General features: G+C 37.2%; 1 protein-coding gene across 2 annotated transcripts in view; it reads left to right on the plus strand.

Moving 5' to 3' along the window:
• LOC118547926 (uncharacterized) overlaps window positions 1-22,441 on the plus strand; it is a 50,748-nt gene extending 28,307 nt beyond the window's left edge. Inside the window, exons 5-10 of one of the 2 annotated variants that reach the window (XM_036111644.2) lie at window positions 543-603; window positions 711-757; window positions 1,167-1,242; window positions 15,305-15,406; window positions 17,773-18,750; window positions 21,793-22,441. In XM_036111644.2, coding sequence (XP_035967537.1) covers window positions 543-603; window positions 711-757; window positions 1,167-1,242; window positions 15,305-15,406; window positions 17,773-18,750; window positions 21,793-21,985 — 1,457 coding nt within the window. In that variant the 3' untranslated portion in view covers window positions 21,986-22,441. The remainder of the gene's footprint in view (window positions 1-542; window positions 604-710; window positions 758-1,166; window positions 1,243-15,304; window positions 15,407-17,772; window positions 18,751-21,792) is intronic. The other variant, XM_036111645.2, reaches the window with a different exon arrangement.
• Window positions 22,442-23,269: the final 828 nt, after the last annotated feature.

The raw sequence follows: 23,269 nt of genomic DNA on the forward strand, positions 1-23,269 counted from the left end.
CTCACAGTAGGGAAACTCTTTAAGATAGGTCATTTCCACCATGCAGAAAAATGTTCCTGGCCCATCCACACAGGTCAGTAGATTCATCTTACTTTTAATTCTTCAACTGTGGTTTCAAATAATGTGCCTTACAGTAGAAATGGTGTCATAGGTATTTCTATTAATCAGAAAGTCTTAGTACATTTCATTGAATGCAGAGGCAATTAATTAAGATCAAAGAAGTAAGTTTAAAATTATTTCTTTCTGAATAATGTTTAAAACATTATTCATGATCATGTTATAAACTTTGTCCTTCATTTGATTATCCTTAAAAATTCACCTTTTAATATGACAGGGTCAACACGGAAAGCCTGTGTCTTTCCTGAATCTTTCATAGTGTCCCTTTAACATAGTAGATTTAAATTTAATGACTAAGAATCCTACTAGTGGTAGAATTTTTATTTAAAATTATATTATAAATTGTTTATAAAACATGTTATTTTATTATGCTTTTCTCATCTTAATTTTTTTCATACTTTTTAATGTTTCTTTACATTTTATAGATAAACTCATTGGAGTTCATTGTACCAATGGAATTAACAGAACAGGATACCTGATATGTAGGTAAGAATGATATAGGCGCTAAATTTTCAAGTCTGTCTTCTTGAGAAGAAGATTTTAAAATTCAGGCTTACTTATCCTGTAAAATTAAAATGATATTTTTAATTCAGGTACCTTATCGATGTTGAAGGCTGGGATCCAGATACAGCAATTCAAGGTATTTTTAGAAAGTTCAGCTAAAAGCGAGGACCAATGTTATGAAAATGTCTAGTGCCATGTAAATGAATATGGATTAAAATATGGATAATAATGATTTTTTCTTTTTTATTCTAGTTACTGCCTTTCCGTTAATACCTTTTCAACTTAATACATTTTAACTAGATTTTTCGTATAGCTATTTACTCAAAAAAAAAAAAGAAAAGAAAACATGGGAACATTAAAAATTAAGGTAGTAATGTTTTTATATTAAAATATCTATACATTTTTAGGATCTCATCACTGCTACCATAATAAATCATTTTATTACATAATCTGTTAGTTGGTGAGCGAAATCCAAGGATCTTGTCAAAAAATTTATCTCATTAATTTTATTTGATCAACATTAATCCTTCATTGATTATTCTTAGCTTTTGGTGAGGCCCGTGGTCATCGAATAGATGGATGTGTGTACTTAAAGGATCTCAAAACTCGACCCATGAGAAGGTAAATTTTAAACTGGACTGTGAGTTGTATCTTATCCAAGGATCTTATTCCTTTAGTAGATTTCTTTCTTATCCTTTGCAGGTTTCTTAAATTAAAACCTTTGTTACACTCTCATTGTTAAATATAAAAACCAAAAGAAAACTAATATGCATATCATTAGGACACTCTGCTGGCCATAACTGATTTTTGTGTTAAATATATTCAGAAGTTTTAGGAAATTATCCTAAAGAATGTTAATCATAGTTAAAATCTACCATTGTTACCCTGTCAAAAAATTCAGACTTTGTCATCTCCTAAATTGAGCATCATAGGGCATGGAAGAAATTATTTTGAACTGGAAAAGCTTTAAGTATACAGGTATTACCAGTCAGTCACCTTTACCATATCAGAGGAGCCTTGAGATGCCTCTCCTAAAATGGTAGTCTTTGACTTGGCGATATAGTAGATATAACTGGAGAATGTTTTAAAAAGACAGATTCCTAGGGCCCACCATTTAAGCTACTAATTTAATAGGTTTAGTGTGGTGTTTAGGGAGAGAAGTGTCAGGAATTTGATTTTTAAAAGATTCTCATGAATGGGAGCCAATGTGCTAGACCATATACATTGACTAAGTAATTCATGGACTGCGAACCTTAGTAAACTGAAAAATGTACCCTTTAGTAATGTAAGTAAATGTAAGTAAAAAAAAAAAAAAAAGTAAGTAAATGATTTGACTTCCTTGATAGAACTCTTGATCATCATCTATTATAATAGTTTGAGATTGCCTTTTAGAAATAGCAGCTCAGGGGCACCTGGGTCTGACTCTTGGTTTCAGCTGAGGTCGTGATCTCAGGGTCGTGAGTTGAGGCTCACATGGGGCTCTGTGCTGAGTGTGGAGTCTGCTAAAGTTTCTCTCTCCCTCTTCCTCTGCCCCTCCCTGCCTCACGCGTGCTCACGCTCTCACTCTCTCTCTCAAATAAATAAAGGAATCTTAGAAAAAATAGAAATAGCACAGTTTATTTTAATAGTAAATAGATAAAAGATGCATTTGCTTCTTGAGGTCTATACTGATTCATGGTACTAAGACTATGTATCATCACAGAGGAACATATTTTTCTTTGGTAAGAAATCCTTTGCCCACTTTAAAAACTACCTCAAGCAGGACACCTGGGTGGCTCAGTCGATAAGCGTCTGACTCTTGATCTCAGCTCAGGTCTTGATCAGGGTCGTGAGTTGAGGCCCCACATTGGGCAGAGCCTACTTAAACAGACAGACAAAAAAACCCACATCAAGCAGGGGCACCTGAGTGGCTCAGTTGGTTAAGTGTCTGCCTTTGGCTCAGGTCATGATCTTGGGGTCCTGGGATCGAGCCCTGAATCAGGCTCCCTGCTCAGCGGGGAGTCTGCTTCTCTCTCTTCCTCTGCCCCTTCCGCCCCTGCTCATGCTCTCTCTGTCTCTGTCTCTCTTTCTCTCAAATAAATAAATCTTAAAAAAAACTACACCAAGCAAGTTACCTAGACAAAAAATTTAAGATGGGCCAGGATACAACTTGCTTGTTTATTCACTTTGAGAGTGAAATTTAGTAATTCAACAAATATTCATCGAATATCTGATATATTCTAGGCACCATTCTGGATGCTGGGGACATAGCAGCGAACAGAACAGAGTAAAATATAGAGCTTATATTCTAGTTGGAGGCAAACAATAAACAATTTAAATAAGTAAAATATGTAGCTTGTGATTCAGTGTTCATTACTATGGAAGAAAGTAAACCTGGAAAAGGGAATGGAGGATGTCAAGGTGATGGTGGGGAAGGTTGAGATTTAGAAGGATCACCAAGGAAGGCCTCACTAAAAAGGTGACATGTGACTAAAGCCCTGAAGGGAGAAAGGGAGCAATCCCTATGATTAGGTTTGACTTTTGACCCTACCCAGCGTGGACCCCGTTGTCAGCCATCTTCAATGTCCTTACCAGGACCCTAGATTTGTTCATTCCATTGACTTTCCATTTGGCCAGTATGGTAATTCCCAATTTGGGGAATTTTCAACAGCTTCCCTTCCTGAGCTGATAAGTATCATAGTCAAACTATATTAAGTTTAGCTATAAATTAAAATTATGTAATACTCCTTTACTGCTGATGTTTGTTAAACTAGACAGATTAAAGAAAAGTAAGTGGAGAGAAAATGCAAAGGTAAGAAAATGGGCAGTTAGAGACCACTTGCTAAAGAAATTTGGCAAGAAATGGAAAGAGGAAAAACATCCATAGGAAACTGTAGGATCTATTTGCTCATTACTATGACCATACAACAAATGTGAGTGATACTCTGACTAACCATTCCAGAATTTAAGCAATAATATAATATCTGCTATTCTGTGCTTTAAAGTCCTTTGCAGATTGTCTGCAAATACGAGACTAAGCAACATTGCCATCTTATAAAAACAACCAACTGACTGTGACCTACTTCCCCAGAGCCTTGGCCCTTAAGATCCTAGGATAACGTATGTAAATTTAAGCCAGAGACTACTGGTTGCAAAAAACAAGAGATGTAAAGCTGTGCCCAGACTGAACCGATGCAAGAGGAAGTTACTTTTGGAAAGACTTTGTAAATTCTAAATTTGAAATAAAGACCCAAAGTCCCTTCCTATTTGTAGTTCCATCCCTCTCCTTAACCCAGCACTATAACTGTTCACATCCATATAAGGAGAAAGCAGTGTGGATTAGAGAGAATTTTTTTGGAGAGAATTTGCTGCCACCTTTACCTTTTTCCTGAAAATTCTTTGATCTGATCGTGATTTGTAAGACTCTTGAAATTCATGTACCAAATAGGGAAAGTAGACATTATTTACTTATATCCTTGTCTTTAGAGACTAACTAAATTCAGAGTCTGAAGGTAATTTCTTATAAAATTCCTATGAATAAATTCAGAGTCTGAAGATATTTCTTTTTTTTTTTTTTTTTAAGATTTTATTTATTTATCTGATAGAGAGACACCGAGAGAGGGAACACAAGCAGGGGGAGTTGGAGAGGCAGAAGCAGGCTTCCCGCTGAGCAGGGAGCCCAGTGCAGGGCTCCATCTGAGCAGAAGGCAGATGCTTAACGACTGAGCCACCCAGGTGCCCCTGAAGATACTTCTTATGAATGAAGATGAAAACAAAATCTGAAAGTTTTCTGCTTCCCTTTGAGCTAATTGCTAATTCTTTTTAAAAAATAGTCTCATTATGATTAGTCACTCGTAAAAAGAAGGTATCTCTCGTTCAACTTCTTTTAACTATCCAGAATTCAGCTGGCTCACAGAAAATTCTACCTACTACCCTCCCAAAGGATTGTATTTATTGAGAACTTTAGACTTGGAGAAAGTAAGAACTTTCTTCCAAAGCTTTAGTAAAGTTTTTGTAGCCAACTAGATTACAGCTAAATACCTCCCTGTTGTGGGTGTGAGTGCTCACTTGATGTTTTTCTCATTAGATTCACAAACACCTAATCATTGTCTACTCCACCCTTCAAAGCTTAAGCTTTGAATACTTCAGAAACTCTTCACAGGGCATCATGACTATGGGCTTATTATTTTTTCTTGCCTTTTCCATTTGGGTCTTTGCTTCAGTGTGAACCTGGCTTGGCCCTAAAGATTGTACATTCTGTAAAGGGCAGCAAACTGTTTCTTAAAGAGCCAGATAGTAAATACTGTAGGCTTGCAGGCCATGTTGTCTCTGTTACATATCTGCCACGGTAGCCTTAAAACAGCCATAGACAACATAAACAAATAGGCTGTGTTCCAGTAAAACCTGTTTACAAAAACAAATTGCTTAGCTTCCTAACCCCTGTTCTAAACTGTTCCCATTTGCTGTGGGTTAATTTTATTTCCTTCCCTTGGTGCTGGAATAAAATACATCTGCACTTTGTCTTGTTATAACATGAAGAATATGCTATACTGTCACTTTCTCCAGGTTACTCTCCTGGTATCTACCTGAACCTTCTAGATGTCTTAAATACCTGGCTCACATTATCTTTTTTTTTTTTTTTTTGAGTTGAGATTCGTAAAACATGAAGTTAACCAGTTTAAAGTGAATGATTGCATGGTGTTTAGTACTTTTACAGTGTTGTGTGACCACCACCTTTATTGAATGAAAAACATCTTCATCACCCCAAAAGAAACCCCATATCCATAAAGCATCTGCTTACCATTAACCCCTTTCCCCAACTCCTGACAGCTACTGATCTGTGTTCTGTCTCTATGGGTTTACCTATTGATAATTCCTGTAAATGGAGTCATACAATAGACTGGCTTCTTTCACTTAGCATCATGTTTTTAAGATTCATCTATGTATAGCATATATCGGTACTTCATTTCTTGTTATGGCTGAGTAATGTTCCATTGTATATGTACTACAATCTGTTTATTCATCTGTTGATGGACATTTGGGCTGTTTCCACCTTTTAAACCTCACTTTTTATTTATTTTTTTGTGATAATTATTTTTTTGTTTAAATTCAATTAATTAACATATAATGTATTATTAGTTTTAGAGGTAGAGGTCAGTGATCCATCAGTCTTATATAATACCCAGTGCTCATTACATCACGTGCCCTCCTAAATGTCCATCACCCAGTTTACCCCATCTGTTTCCACCTTTTTGCTATTGTGAATAGTGCTACTATGAATATATGTGTATATGTATTTATTTGAGTACCTGTCTTCAATTTTTGGATTAATGGGTATGAGAGACCAGTGATTCTCAAATATGGCTATTTGGGGGTTACTTGAGGGCTTGTTAGATGTAGACTTCTTTAGCTCACCTATATCTGGTGGTGAATCAGAATGTCTGAAGAAGGACCTAGGAATTTTTTATGTTTTTTTAATGCATTCAGAATGATTTCTGTTGCCAATAGGTCACATTTGAGAATCACTATAATAACAAGCTTAGGTTTCAGAATTGAAATTAATAGGCCAAATTGCTGAGCTAAAACCAATATGATGAGATTTATGGAAAAAGAGGTATAATCCTACAATTGTTGATTTTTTTTAAATTGCACTGACAAGATGTGGAGGCCTTAGTAGTTCAGATGATAAAAAGAGGAATTTTACTTGATGTAGTATGATGCAGCTGATTAAAAAGCCAATGTACTTTAAAGGTTGGCATTTAACGTTTCAGATTGAGGTCAAAGGAGATAGTAGTTTTACTATACATATGGTTCTGCCTCATTTCAAGTATTGAGTTCAATTCTATAGATCACAATTTTAAATCACTGAGAAACCAAAGGTGAGTGATAACCGAGTCTCAGCTCTCCTGTAACATAGCACTGGGCAGTTAAGTTCTCTCAGCACTTTGGTTTTTGACCTCCACAAAGAGAGAAATTAGTAATAGATTTTTCAGGTGCCCTTCGGCTCCCAAATGCAATGAACAAAATTTTCATTGACCCTGGTTATTGCTTTTATAGAAATGAATTCCCAGCGTACAAGAAGGGAGTGTGGGAAGTGTTAAATGGGACATAAACACATCAGGTGTTTGTTTTTTGAAGCACACAGGTAGAGATGTAGCTCCAGAGCCTAAAATTAGAGCCAAAGGCAGCAAGACTTTAACAATTTATAAAATTCAATATTTATATAATATTTTTCCAACTTTATTGAGCAATACTTTTCAAATACTTGTATATATTTAAAGTGTACAGCATAGTGATTTGATGTATGTATATATTGTGGAATGATTACTAAGAACAAAACAACACATCCACCACCTCACTTAACTCTTTTTTTGTGGTAAGAATGCTTAAGATCTACTCTCAGCATCTTTTAAGTTTACAATACCATATTGTTAACTATATTCATCATGCTTTACATTAAATCTTGGAACTTATGCTTCTTATAACTGACAGTTTGTACCCTTTGAACTGCGTTTTCCCTATTTCCTCTGCCACTATCTCCCCTGGCAACCACAATTCTATTCTTTGAAATGAGCTGGGGTTTTTTGTTTTTTGGGCTATTTTTAGATTCCACAGAAAGTGTTTGTCTTTCTCTGTTTGGCTTATTTCAGTTGGCATAATGCCCTTCAGATTCATCCATGTTGTTGCAAATAGCAAGATTTCTTTCTTATGGCTAATATTCCTGTGTGTGTGTGTTTGCCAGCTTTTCTTTATATTCATACATTGAAAGACTTTTAGATTGTTTTCATATCTTGGCTATTGTGAATAATGCTGCAGTGAACATGGGGTGCAGAGATCTCTTCAAAATGATGATCTCAATTCCTTTGGATAAATACCAAGGAGTAGGATTGCTGGATTAGATGGTAATTCTATTTTTAATTATTCTAGGAACCACAACACTGTTTTCCGTAATGGTTGTACCAATTTACATTCCCACCATAGTGCACAAACAACTACATAGATAAGGTTTGCTGGGGTTCTGCTGCTCTCCTTTTCCCTCGTGGGGTGAAATCCTTCCAAAGGGATCCCTCCTGGCACCGAGCTGCTCTGAAATGGGGGATGGGGTGATGCAGGTAAAATGCTTTCTAGGCTTTTCTATGTGGCCATCCTTGGTTTTCTGAGCTCCACAAGGTTTCTCCTGCTTCCTCAGTGTAGTCCAGAGCTTTCTCAGGCCATTTTCATCAGTTTGTAGTCAGTTATTGTTTTGTTGTTTTGGGGAGAGATGACCATTGGCACCTCCTAGCCCTCCATCTTGCTGACATAACACCTCTATACAATATTAATTTTAAGGGATGAAAGACTGTTTCCAGCTTAGATGTTTATAATACAATTTCTATGTGTGCTATTATAAAGGGATTTTTATGTAAAACTGGACATAGTAGTCACCATACTTAAATCCAGTATTTACTTTTGCCAAGTATTTCTTACTGAACTATTTATATTTAAGAATTTATAAGAGGGGTGCCTGGGTGGCTCAGTAGGTTAGGCATTGTACACTAAGAGTTTAATTGTGCTTCTGATTATTGAAAGATAAAAGTAGGGGCACCTGGGTGGCTCAGTTAGCTAAGTGTCTGCCTTCAGCTCAGGTCATGATCCCAGGGTCCAGGGTTCGAGCCCTGCATCAGGCCCCCCTGCTCAGTGGGGAGCCTGCTTCTCCCTCTGCCTCTCCCCCTGCTTGTGCTCTTTCTCTGTCAAATAAATAAATAAAATCTTTTTAAAAAATTTAAAAAAGATAAAAGTAAAACAAAAGGCTATTAAAAAAGAGGAAATTTTCTTAGCCAATTCGTAAAGTAGGAGAGTTCTTAGACTCAAGATTTCAGAGCAGGAAAAAAATGATAGCACCAGACTTTCTGTTTTCAGCCATGATAGAGTAACAGGAACCAGATTTACTCTCCCACCTAACTAACAGTTAAATAACTAAACAACTTAAAAAGCAGAGAAAATATATGAAAAGACAATTTTTAAGAAGTTGGATATCAGGCATAAAAGACAGTTATCTCTGAGAAATGGCAAACCATGGACATAGATGACCTAGGATTGCTCCAGGTTACTGCCTTAGAGTTTCCAGGCCATGGCACAGGAAAGGGGGAGTCATGGCAGAGCCAGATGGATACCCTAAGTTAAGGAGACAGAATGATCAGAGAGACCAACGCAGCTATGCTGGAGAGCAGAGAGCTGCACAGAGAGAGAATTCTCTAGATCAGCAGAGAGGTGCCTGCATATAAGGAAACTACCTGAGGCCAGGGTAAGAACTATTGGAAGATTAGAGGGAATGGTTTTCACACAGAGCCAGGAGTAGTGCTTTTTCCCACCAGCCAGATTGGAAAATGGCCTAGTTGATAGAATACAGGTTACTAGTCAAAAGGGTCTTGTCTCACTGATGGGGAATAATTAGCCCTAGACTGAACACTACTCTTAGTTTATCTAATAATTCTTTTTTTTTAAAGATTTTTTATTTATTTATTTGAGAGAGAGAGAATGAGAGAGAGAGCACATGAGAGGGGGAGGGTCAGAGGGAGAAGCAGACTCCCTGCCGAGCAGGGAGCCCGATGCGGGACTCGATCCAGGGACTCCAGGATCATGACCTGAGCCGAAGGCAGTCGCTTAACCAACTGAGCCACTCAGGCGCCCCGTCTAATAATTCTTAAAAGCAACATGTAAAAGGATCAAATTATTTCCAAGTAATTTATCTGCCTCCTAAAACAAAGCTCAAGAATATTTGTATCAAGGGGCGCCTGGGTGGCTCAGTCATTAAGCGTCTGCCTTCGGCTCAGGTCATGATCTCAGGGTCCTGGGATCGAGCCCCGCATGGGGCTCTCTGCTCAGCAGGGAGCCTGCTTCTCCCTCTCTCACTCCTCCTGCTTGTGTTCCCTCTCCCACTGTGTCTCTCTCTGTCAAATAAATAAAATCTTTAAAAAAAAAAAAAGAATATTTGTATCAATGCCAAAATATACAGCACCATGAATTTGGGTTATTTTTCTCCTAATTTTTCTCAGTTCTGTTGTGAAATGCGGGAGGTTGCAGAGTATAATGAAAAAAATATTAGATTGAAAGTTAGGAGAGCTGAGTTATTGTCTAGTTCTGCCACTAACTTGTCATGTGACCTTGGTCAAGTCTTCCTTTTTCCTGGCAGTTACTTCGGGGGTAAACTGAACGATTTGGATCAAACTCTGAAGCTCCCTTAAATGCTTAAATTCTGTTGTCTTCAGGCCTTCTATATTTGCTTTTTTTTTTGTGGTGAGAACATCTAAGATCTACTCTCTTAGCAACTTTCAAGTAGTATATAGGATTGTTAACTATAGTCATATTACTGTGCATTGGATCTCCAGAACTTCTTCATTTTATAAGTTTGTACCCTCTGACCCACATCTCCCCATCTACCCACTCCACTACCCAGCTGCTGGCAATGACCATTATACTGTCTTTCTATGAATTAGACTTTTTTAGATTCCACATATAAGTGAGATCATACACGTCTTTGTCTGACTTATTTCACTAGTATAATGCCCTTAAGATCTGTTTTGCCACAAATGACAGGATCATGCTTAACTTTTTAAGAAACTGCTCAACTGTTTTCCCAAATAAGGATTCCTGTTACTCTACTTTCTTGCCAGTACTTACTGTCTATCTTTTTTATTTATTGTTTTAGTGGGTGTGAAATGGTATCTCATTGTGGTTTTAATTTACATTTCCTTTTTTTTTTTTTTAAGATTTTATTTATTTATTTGACAGAGAGAAAGAGAGAGCACAAGCAGGGAGCGTAGGAGAGGGAGAAGCAGTCCCCCGCTGAGTAGGCAGCCCGACACGGGACTCCGATCCCAGGACCTCAAGATCATAACCTGAGCCGAAGGCAGACACTTAACTCACTAAGCCACCCAGGCGCCCCTAATTTACATTTCCCAATGATTAATAGACATAATACATTTTGTGTTCCTAAATTAAGAGTGGCTTTCTGTTTGTTTTACCTCATTCAGATTGCTTTCGTATGATAGGGTTTATGATTATCAGCAATAGAGTCTAATTGTCACTCTCATATATGACTTACTACCCCCTTCTCTTTTTAATAGTCTCTACCTCATTCTTAGAAAAAAAGTTTCCTTTTTTTTTAAACTTCCATCTTTACAGAATATGATTCCTCTAACTGTAGGATCTCATTGTCACCGTCCCTTTCCCCTCTCATATCTTAAACCTCCCTTGCCACTTTTCTCTTGCTTTCAAACATACTAGATTGAGTGCAGTCCCTATTAAAATTTCAATGGCATTTTTCACAGAAATAGAAAAAAATAATCCTAAAACTTATATGGCACCATAAAAGACCTCAAATAGTCAAAGCAGTCCTGCGAAAGAAGAATAAAGTCAGAGTCACTGCACTTCCTGATTTCAAATTGTATTACAAAGCTACTGTAATTAAAGCAATATGGTGCTGGCATAAAGGCAAACATATAGACCAATGGAACAGAATAGAGAGCGCAGAAACTCCTGCATATACAGTGAACTAATTTTTGACAAGGGTGTCAAGAATACACAATGAGGAAAGGATAGTCTCTTTAATAAACAATGCTGGGAAAATGGGTATCCACATGCAAAAGAATGAAAGTAGACCCCTGTCTTACACCACTCACAAAAATAAACTCAAAATAGATTGAAGACTTAAATATAAGTCACTAAATCATAAAATTCCTAGAAGAAAACATAGGGGAAAAGCTCCTTGACATTAGTCTTGGCAGTGATTTCTTTGATAAGGCACCAAGAGCTCAGGCAGCAAAAGCAAAAATAAACAAGTGGGACTATATCAAACTAAAAAGCTTCTGCACAGTAAAGGAAATAATAAATTGAAAAGGCAATTTAAGAATAGGAGAAAATATTTGCAAACTCAGTAGCAAAAAAAAAAATCTTTAATGGGCAAAGGACCTGAATAGACATTTCTCTAAAGAAGACACATAAATGGGGGCGCCTGGGTGGCTCAGTTGGTTAAGCGACTGCCTTCGGCTCAGGTCGTGATCCTGGAGTCCCTGGATCGAGTCCCGCATCGGGCTCCCTGCTCGGCGGGGAGTCTGCTTCTCCCTCTGACCCTCCCCCTCTCATGTGCTTGCTCTCTCTCATTCTCTCTCTCTCAAATAAATAAATAAAAAATCTTTAAAAAAAAAAAAAAAAAAAAAAAAGAAGACACATAAATGGGCCATTAGGTATATGAAAAGATGCTTGATGTCAATAATCATCAGAGAAATGCAAATTAAACAACAATTAGATATTACCTCACATCTGTTAGGATGGCCATTATTAAAAAAAAAAACTCAGGATATGGAGAAAAGGGAACCCTTGTACACTGTTGGTTAGAATGTAAATGGGCACAATCATTATGGAAAACAGTATGGAAGTTCCTCAAAAAATTAAGAATGGGGGTGCTTGGCTGCCTCAGTTGGTAGAGCATGCAACTCTTGATCTCAGGAGTTATGAGTTTGAGCCCCACATCGGGCACACAGATTACTTTAAAAAATTAAAAATAGAACTACCCATATGACCCAGCAATCCCACCTCTGGGTATTGAAAATCAGGAATTGAAATCAGGATCTGGAAGAGGTACCTGCACTCCTATGTTCACTGAAGCATTATTCCCAATAGCTCAGATATGGAAACAACCTAAATGTCCATCAACAGATTAATAGACAAAGAAAATGCAGTACATACACACAGTAGAATATTATTCAGCCTTAAAAAAAAATCTGCCATTCACGGTAACATAGATGGACCCCATGGAGCACATTATGTTAAGTGAAATAAGCCAGACACACAAAGACAAATGCTGTTGGTCTCACTTAAATGTGTAATCTAAAATAGACTCATAGAAGCGGGGCGTAGAATGGTCATCAGGGGCTGAGTTGGGGGCAAGGGAATAGGGAGTTGTCAGTCAAGGGGTACAAAGTTTCAGTTAGGTAAGATGAGTAATTTCTAGAGATCTATCATATGGCATAGTGACTATAGATAACCATAACGTACTGTATACTTGAAATTCTTAACACGCGCGTACACACATGTGAAAGTGATGCATGTGTTAATTGCCTAAATTATAACAATTATTTCACAGTGTATATGTATATCAAATCATCACATTTTAGGGGCGCCTGGGTGGCTCAGCCGTTAAGCGTCTGCCTTCGGCTCAGGTTGTGATCCCAGGGTCCTGGGATCGAGCCCCTCATCGGGCTCCCTGCTCGGCGGGAAGCCTGCTTCTCCCTCTCCCACTCCCCCTGCTTGTGTTCCCTCTCTCGCTGTGTCTCTCTGTCAAATAAATAAATCTTTAAAAAAAAAAAAATCATCACATTTTATACCTTAGGTATACAGAATTTTAAAAATACCTAGAAGTGTTCTATTGTTTTCTCCATCTTGTACAAACTACCATTCTATTCTCTTGATCCATTATCCAATTTTTAAAAACACTTGTCTGGGATCACTGCCTCCATTTCTGTACCTTCTTATTCTCTGCTTAAATGTATCCAGTTTGTTTTTACTACTTAATTAAAATCTCCTTCTCAGAGATCAACAACAACCTAGCCACCTCCTACCAGCTTTTCTCTGCAACATCTGGCATCATTAACCACTCTCTACATATACTTTAAATGTTTTATTTTGGAAAAAATACTAAGTTTGCCTCTTAATATTCTCATAGCTCCATTCACCTTAGTTGTCTCCTCTTCTTCTTCCTATTGTAGATGTTTGATAAGACTGTCTTTTGTCTTTGGCTTTTATTCCTGTACTCCATTTTCTTGTCATTTCAGCTCTTATTTTTACCATATGACCCCCAAATCTTTCTCACACCTGAACTTCATACAAAATCTCACCCTTATGTAGGGAACATTTTCTTTTCAAATCATAGGTGTTTGGGAAAGTTTATATAATAGCTTATAAAAAGAATGGCTTTTATATTTGTTTTTTAAAGATGACATCTGTTTTATAATGCACTAAAGCATTATCTTCTTTCAGAGTTTAAGAGGCTAAATAAAATTTAACCAAAAACTGAATTTGGCCTGAGAGCTAGGGATTTCCTTCTTAGTATTTATTCAAGTACTCTGGGAGGAAAATTTACTGGTTATTCATTTCTTATTTCTTACAGGAGCTATTCAATTAAGTTTTCTCTCTTGTGCTTTTCTTCCATTTGAAATCTTTTCCTGGTGCTTTTTATAGGCTTTACCTGAGGAAATGTTATTCCCAATAGATAACGTATGTACCATAACAACGCTAGCATCCTTTTTACTAGAATTCAGAAAAATAATTTTTGAACTCAATATTAATATTCTCCTAAGGTAGTGATTGTCATTTATAGACACTAAGATATAACTCTTCTTGCCGTCTTCTCTGGCCTTTATCTCTGAGAAGATTGCCTTTATAGCATGTTCAGATGTCATTTTTCTACTTTTTGAAACTAAACAACATTGTAACAGTACAAAAATCTTAAGTGTCTTTTAGCATAAATTCAGTGAGGTATTCCTAAAGAATACCTCCCATTTAATTTTATCTTCTCCAGTAAAGATACAGTATTCATTCAACATCTCTGATATACTGCTCAGGAATTCTGTTAAGCATTTCTATATGCCAGGCATAGTGCTAAACAGCTGTAGAGGCTGGGAAGAGCAGTGAGTAAAGCCCTCATATATAACAAAGGGTTAGGTGTTACGATACAGAACACACTACCCATCCTTTTCCATTCCACAAGTATTTATGGAGTACCTACTGTGTCCTGGCACTCTGTTTGGCTCTGAGAAGTCAACAGTGAATAAGACAAGACTCTTTCCCTTTCCTCATGAAGCTTCTAAGTCTCTGTGCAGTCTCACAAGGCCATATGTGAGGGAATTTTGCACTGCTATTTTCTCTACTTGGAATGCTCTATCTTTGCATGCTGACTTCTTTGTTCAAATGTCACCACCTCAGAGAGTCAGCTTTTCCTCTCTTATTTAATATTGTCCCTCTCTCCCAGTCACTGTCTATTATACTACCTTGGAGTTCCTACAAAGCACTTATTACTATCAGAAATGATATCATTTATGTACTTGTTTATGGTCTACTCCTCCTTTGAGAGCAGGGACTTGCCTGATTTGATCATTACCATACGTCTAAGTGTTTGAACGGTGCCTGGCACATTTTGGGCACCTCACAAATATTTGCTGAATGGAAGAGTCAATGATTGGCTGCATGGTACTGGAGAAAGGCATTAACAAATAAGGTAATTTCAGATAGTGGAAGTGTGGGTAATCAGAGGAGGTGTACAGAAGGGGAGAGTTAGGGAAGTCTGATGTCTAGTACTTTAGTACCCCTGACCTTATTCCCGCACCCCCTTTATCTCTCCCATTAACCCTTCCTCACAGTGCGTATGCCTGAAGCCCTTAATTTTTATGATCTCTTGGCCGCAGGAGATACTGTTTACATCCTCAAAGTTGAAAATCCTAACATCCTAAAATTTTGCTTGACTGATGACCTCTAACCTCATCGTTCTTAAGCTTTATTCTTTTCACTAAGGCAAAATGGCAGAATATCCACAGATTTTTCCAAGATGCAAATGGTGTGCAGATACGCCTTTTTTCTTCCTTATTTTGTGCTTAACTTATGTGTCAAAAAGCATATGACCTTGTTTCTGATAGAATTTAAAATTTTTTTATTGATATTTTTCCTCTAGTAATCTTGGAATGGATGTCTGGGATTCTGATGAAGATGTAAATCCCCCATCTAATTCTTTGGAAGAATCTGGAGATTGGTCCCCAAATGAAGACTTTCGTGGGTAAAAGCAACATGATTGTAGATGAATATTTTATGAAAGTTCAGATACATATTAATAGTGATACAGTAGGGGGAAAAATCCACAGGACTGGCAATCAGGAAGTCTGCATTCAAATCTTGATTCTGCCACTTATAAATTATAGGCAATATAGAGCCAGTGACATAACCTTTTCAGGCCAGTGTTGTTTAATTTATAACATAAAACATTGGACAAGATCAGTTAGCTCTTCTTAAGTTGTATTCTAAGGAGATAGGTAACTAGTATTTTATGAAGTATTATTAGTTTTACAGGAATAAAAAGTGTTAAGTCAAATAAATTTTGGAAATGCAAGCTGATGTCACCATGAACACTAGCTTATTAAAAGCCCTTAGGGGCACCTGGGTGGCTCAGTCGTTAAGCGTCTGCCTTCGGCTCAGGTCATGATCCCAGGGTCCTGGGATTGAGCCCCACATCGGGCTCCCTGCTCTGATGGAAGCCTGCTTCTCCCTCTCCCACTCCCCCTGCTTGTGTTCCCTCTCTTGCTTTCTCTCTGTCAAATAAATAAACAAAATCTTTAAAATAAAATAAAATAAAAGCCCTTAGAATTCCTGAAGTAAAGAAATTTATTAAATTTTGTTGAACCCAACATTTCCCTAACTTATTCAAGCACAAAACTGTTTTTTCCCCCTGACAGAACAAGCATTAACATGATATGGGAAACTAATATTCTCCAAGCTATTTGGCAAATATTGAACTAGGTAATCTCTGTGATCCCTTCAAAGTTTAAAATGCTATGATTCTAAGTAATAATTTGTATTTATTCTACCAATATATCAGAAAGTAGATTAAGGTTATCAAATGGTACTAGAATTTCTTCTATAACTTACATATCTACATATATATCTGTGTGTGTGTATCTTTATAAACTGATAGGAGAGAATTTAACAATTATCTTAAAATCTTTTTTTCTCTTTAAAAAAAATTAGACTTCTCTGCTGTTAGCATTTTTCTCTATAAACTAATCACAGGATACACAATACTATTTTAAATCAAGAGGAATAATTGGTACTTGTATTTTTAACCTGAAATATTATGTAGCAATAAATTGAAATGATCTACTGTGAACTGATTTAATACAAGCTAGACTAGACAATATTCTCCTGTTCTCCTACTTTTCCTTCTAGCTTCAAATCTCACCCCAAAAAAAACATGAAGCATTTTGCCACCTGAGTGGTACTGCTTTTTCTCTCCACCCCCACCCGCCAAGAAGGAGTCCTTACTTGAGCAGGGCCAGGCCCCGTGTTAGTCGTTAGCTAACATCACAGGATGTGCATGAACCACATGAGGGGTTGTACGGAGCTCTTCCACTTACCAGGGCAGTTCCCGTCTGCTCTGAAACAGGCTCTTCCTGCACATAATGTCTGCACCCCCATTCCAAGGAAGCATTTGTTTATCTTCAATGAATAAAATCCTTGTGAAAGTCTCTCAGAATTTGGTGCCAGAAATTTTGTTTTCAGACATTGAGAGGTTTCATTGTTTATTTTTGTTTAGGTTATGTTTTGTTTTTATGAAACTTTCCTTTTCTTGTTGCTAGGAAACAAAGTTCTAGCTTTGTAGTCAATTATAGTATCTCATCCTGGGTTTTTAAATAGTTATTTCTATTCTAAATGCTGTCTGTTCCTCTTTTCAACTCTTTCAAATTGGTGTGTTTTTTATGTTATAGAAGTTTGGCAGTTCCTTATGAAACTAAAAATGGATTTAGCATACAACCCAGCATTTGCACTCTTGAGCATTTATCCCAGAGAACTGAAAACTTGTTCACACAGAAATAACATGAATGCTCATAGCAGCTTTATTTATAAAAGTAAAAAACTGGAAGTAGCCAAAATATATTATTTATACCAAACTATTTTATATTATAAACTCCATTAATAGTTTTTAGGAGTAATTACGTAAAAATCAATATATGTTTTTTACTTTTTCTGACATGAAGTCAGTACAATAATCCAGCATGTCATCAGCCATATTTATAAGATTACTTGTTTAACCCTTCAGACAGATTATGATAAAAGTGATCTGATTATGACATTCCTCTAGATGAAAAGGTGCTGTGAAATGAGTTGTGCTCTAGTTTTTAGGGGAAAAAATTACTCTTTAACACCAACACACTTTTGTTTGGAAATTTACAAGTTAATAGTTGCAGGAGAGAGTTTGGGGCTCATAAGCACAAACAAAGGAGAAAAATGAAAATGTGGCACAATTCAGTTCAGGGGACATCACAACAATTTATGTCCTGTTGAACTGAACAAAGGGAGATTTTGCTAATGGCACAGCATTTATCCTTTATTGTTCAAATACTTAGGATTTATAGCATATTTTCCCCCCAGCAGGACTGGGAAAAGGTCAAGGCTTCTTAATGACCAGCACCCTCGAAATGATGTACAAATAAAGGATTATGATTATGTCAACAATGGACCTGCCCAGAAGCATGGGGATTTTTATAAACACCAGTGTAGTGACAGCATGCCAGAAGAGAGACACCTGAGAAATTGGGATTTGGGTAACAAACGACCAGGACCAAGATGTTCATTCTTTGCTAATCACCAGTGTTATGATGTCTTCCAAGAGGAAACAGATTTCAATAACAAGATACATGGAACAAGACCAAGACCATTTCATGATCACCAGCCTCACAGTGACTGCCATGAACCAGATGCTGGAGATGATTTTGATTTTGTTAGCAAAGTTGGTGGACAAAGGGGACATTCCATTCAGAAATACCAGGCCTATAGTAACTGTTGGGAACCATTTCCAACGAAAGATTCTGGTTTTATTAACAGAAGCTGGGGACAAAAACGACGACCTTTCTATAACCACCGTGAGTACCCACTTCATGGTGATTTTCAGGACCAGTTACTTGTACAAAGTTCTCATTTTCTCAACAGAGGTGGTGGTTTTCAAAGGCAAAAACCTTCCCACCAGGACTATTTTCATGATGAAATGAATTTGGAAGATTTAGAATATACTGATGAAGTATCAGCGCACACACGAGGATCTCTACGTGATCATTCCAACAATGATTTCTCAGAGAAAATGTCATTGAAAAAATATGTTAATAGAGGTCGTGGACAAAGACTACCACCTTTTCCAAAGTTTCAAAAACAAAGGCAGTCAAGTAATTTTGATTTCAACAGTGGAACAGGACCATGGCAAATATCTTCCTGTAATCACCCACCTCATGATCCACAAGAACAGATTCTATTGGAAGACTTGGATTTTGAACAGGAAACATCCTTGCAAAGGCCACGATCTTTTCGGGACTCCCCACTTCCTGATAACATAAATCCTGATTGGCATTTAGATAAGTGAGTCATTTTATTTTGCACAGTAAGGAACAGTACTTGACTCCAACAAAACACTCAGACTTCTTTCAAATTAGGTATTTGTATAAAAGTGGTATAAATTATCACCCAAAGCTAAAATTCAGATTTATTCTTTTATAGATTCAATTTATAATCAAAGTTTATTTCTGATGCTGTGAATTATAAATTTACCTTTATTTCCCAAGATTGCAGTAAATATACAAATTAGATTTAAATGGTTTAACCCTTCACTGTAAGCTAGTAGTAAAAAAACAAACAGATTTTTCACAGAAATACCATGACTTTTAGATAAGGATTTTTAAACATGGGTTTAAACTGTGTGGGTTCATTTATATGTGGATGTTTTACAGTATAATACTGTAAATATATTTTCTCTTATGATTTTGAATAACGTTTTCTTTTCTCTAGCTTATCGTAAGAACACAGTATATAACACATATAGCATAGGACCACATGTTAATCAACTGTTTATGCTACCAGTAAGGCTTCTGGTAAACAGCAGGCTGTTAGTAGTTAAGTTTTGGGGAAGTCAAAAGTTACACGTGCATTTTCGACTACACAGGGATCAGCGCCCCTAACCTCCAGATTGTTCAAGGGTCAACTGTATTCCTTTTAGATGTGCTACAAATTATTTTTTCTTTAATTTTAATTCCATTATGGTTAACATGCAGTGTTAAATTTGTTTCAGGTGTACAATAAAGTGATTCAGCGATTCTGTATATTACTCAGTATATTACCCTCACCACTGTGAGGCTGGTGATCATGAAATGGTCTCGGTCTTATTCCATGTATCTTGTTATTGAAATCTGTTTCCTCTTGTAATATACTGAGTAATATACAGGAATAATATATATTACCCTTAACCTGCTCATCAGGTTTAAGTTTAGTACTTTTAATCCCCATCACCGATTTCACCTGTCCCCTACCCACCTCCCCTCTGGTAACCATCAGTTTGTTCTCTGTTTTTTGGTTTGTCTTTGTTTGCTACAAATTATTTTTTCATATACACGCACCAGTAGTCCTCTCTCTGCCACGCAATAATCGTCTCTTGGTGCCGTTAGATGGGAGCGTCATCGGAAGAGCAGGGAGCACAGTGACCCTGAAGCGCAAGGCAGGAAGGAGAGAGGGGAAGCCTGACATCCGAAAGGGAAAGAACAAGATAAGAAAGCAGAGAAAAAGGGTTAGAAATAAAAAGCCAAGCCAGGAAAAGAGAGCAGTGTGCTGGGTTGGAGAATAAGGCTATAGAAAAGGGGAAAGGTTTGAGAAAGGAGATGAAGACTAGAAAGTTATTATGTGCCTCCCCTTTCAATTCAGAATGTTTCCTCCAATTGTACAACATTATTCTACACGTACTTGGAGAGATGTGAATTTCCACCTGTGGGCTATTGGCTATCCTGGTTTTCTTCAGAAACTTTTCTTTTTTTCTCTCCTGCCTTCCTCACTTTCCTCACATCACAGGGCCTGAGGAAATACTGATTTAGCCGCGAAACCATCCTTTTCAATCCTATCCCTGATTGCTACCAGTGACATGTAAACACGTTAGAAAACACGCATTTCATGAATCCACATGTATGCAGGGTTTATATACCACCTCTGCACATCCTGGCCACTGCCTCTGGAAATGACTGTCACTGTCTCCCTTGTGGTTTGGGGGTTGCAAAACCAGTTAATCAGTTCATCTGCACCTGGGTTACCAGTGGCTACCAGCTAAGCTAGAAATTTGTTTCATTTCCTTTATAATAATTTTGCTCTATTCCATGATTATCAGTCTACACCTAACCCCAGCCCACTGTCTTCCATTGGACAAGATAAAAGACAAGATTGGTCAATAGAAATCTCTCACTCCCCTTAGGACAGCTTCTCTAATACTGATGACAGTTTAGGAGGATTATAGTATTCAAAAGAGGGCATTTAAAAGAAAAGGCCTTTGTTAGGCTTACTTTTTCTCCCATCTTGTCACTTAGTACCAAATTTGGGGTCAGGATTATAAGCATCCTATGTGAAAGAATATAAGTTTCAGTATAAAAGGATATTCCATACTGATTTATGTTAAACTACTCAACAGAAATCAGATTGGAGTTTTTGTTTTAAATTACGTAGTTTTTCTTAATTTACTAACTTCTTCAGCTGTTAACAGGATTAAAATGGCTCAAAGGTATTCTGATCAAATGGAGAGACCTAAAGGGAAAATTGAGATAGACCAAAAGAGACCTTGATTTGAGGGGAAGAAGGGGCAGATGACAGCCAAGACAAGATTCCACCTGTCCTCTTCCTTTCCACTTACCCACTACTGACAGGCCCAAGTATAACACAGCATATTAGCAACTTGGAGAAGAAGGGACTGTAGTAGGAAAAAAATAAGAGTTCTTTACAAACACTATCAAATATTTACATTAAAAATCTGCTGGAATTATCCCACAAATGTATATTTTAGTAGAGGTTAACTGAAAGATTTTAGGTTTAAACATATATGAAAAGCAAAACTTAACAATTTAAAACAGGTGAGTCATTAGCCTTCAGGTTCTCGGTGTCAAAGAAATATTCTAAAAGAGACTATAAGTTACATAACCCACTGATTTGCTGCTACACCAAAATGATTCTGCTAATCTCTCTTAACTTCATAATATAAAAAGGAACAGGCAGATATAGCTGCTGTGGTCCTAATTCTCTGCAGGGTGAAGAGGGGCCTACCTCCTTTCATGTGAGGTGCATTCTTTCATGCATTTAAGGACCGGAGCCCTCTGTTTACTTTTACCATGTTGCATCATGCAGGGATTCTGCCCCCCTTCACCATTTGACTGTTGGTAAAAGGGTACACTCACTTCTTTTAGCACAGTGACCCCCATAAAGTTTGAATCCTGTTCTGTGATTATAATTAACACTGTTTCTCAACACTGGCAAAGTGATGACAAGAGTTGGATGAAGTTCTATAATGGGCACATGGATGTGTATTATCCTACTGTTGTTTATGTTTGAAAACTCTAATAATAAAAAATTAAAAATAACTTTCTGTTACATTATTAGACTGGTGTATCCAGAAGATGATCGAAGAATACATTCTTCACATGGATTTAACTGCAGGAGACAGAGCAGACTGACAACACATTCTTCACAGGAACTTCCATCTCCATGTGTATTCCAAGAACATAATCCAATTGACTATTGTAGAGGCAGATATCCAAGAGATATGGAACAGCACAAGAGGTCATATTTTTAAGCTGCTGCTTATAATTATAGTATGCCTGTCAATTGCAGAGCTGGAGAGCATTATGACTTACCATTAGAAAAAACTGCAAATGGTACTGAGTAGTTCACTTTAAAAACTGCCCACTGCTTATCTATATTTGCCCCCTTTGCATTATTACTGGGCCAAAAATCATTTCATAGTAAGTTGTATGTCAAAAGGCAACCTATGTTATTACAAAATTAGCCATTTACATCTTTCAATTTTTTGTAAGAGTATTTATAAATATAAGGAAACTATAATGTGGAATATATATAATTACTGCTTTTTCAGAACTGAAAATTTGATTTATTGAAGCTCTATTTTTAGTTATATATGCTAATGAATTGCATTTCTGGTTGCAAACTTTATAAAAAATAAATAATTCCCTTATGATTTTTTTATTCCTTTTACAAGTAGTTTTTGTGTGCGTATAGCAAGAGATTATAGCTTTCACCTACTTGGTTAAGCTACAAAATCATAGAGTTCAAAAACCCATCAGAACTAAATTTTTAAGTCAATAACTCTTTTATCCCTGGTAGTGACAGGAGAAGGAAAAATCCATCATAGACGGAATAAGAAAGCACCTGAACTTTATAGAATTTTTTAAAGTTTCCATGTAGGCTTGCATTATGGGTCACCTACCAGCTCTTTCCCATGGGTTTCTACCAAAAGCACAATACCCTGGCAGAAGAGCTGGGAGAAATCCCTCTGAGGCCCACCAGATTGTCACTGAGTGCTAGGCAGTGACTCCCTAAAGGCAGACAGAAATCTCCTGAGGCACAGAAAACTGACAAAAAAAGAAACCCTTGAGGAATGTTGTGTAAGAGAAAGAGGAAGCTTTGTAAATTGCCCTTGAGTTGGCCCCTGGAACAGGCTGCCAAATGACGTATGGCAGTCAGGCGGAAGATGACCACTTACCTGAGAGCTGGTAGAAGGAACTCCATGGGATGCTAAGTAGTCTAGGCCTTTGATACTCAAAGTGTGCCTGGACAGCAGCACTGGCATTACCAGGCCGCCTGTTGGAAATGGAGAACCTCAGCCTCACCCCACACCTACTGAATCATTTTTTATTAATTAAAATTAATTTCTGTTTCAACAAGATTCCTAGGTGAGTTACATACACATTAAATTTTGATAAGCATGACCCATTTTTTTTTAAAGATTTTACTTATTTGAGAGAGAGAGAGATAGCGAAAGCAGGAACAAATGCAGGGGAAGTGGGAGTGGGAGAAGCAGGCTCCCCGCTGAGCAGGGAGCCCAATGCAGGGCTCGATC

Source organism: Halichoerus grypus, chromosome 7 (assembly GCF_964656455.1).
Source record: "Halichoerus grypus chromosome 7, mHalGry1.hap1.1, whole genome shotgun sequence".
NCBI lineage: Eukaryota > Metazoa > Chordata > Mammalia > Carnivora > Phocidae > Halichoerus > Halichoerus grypus.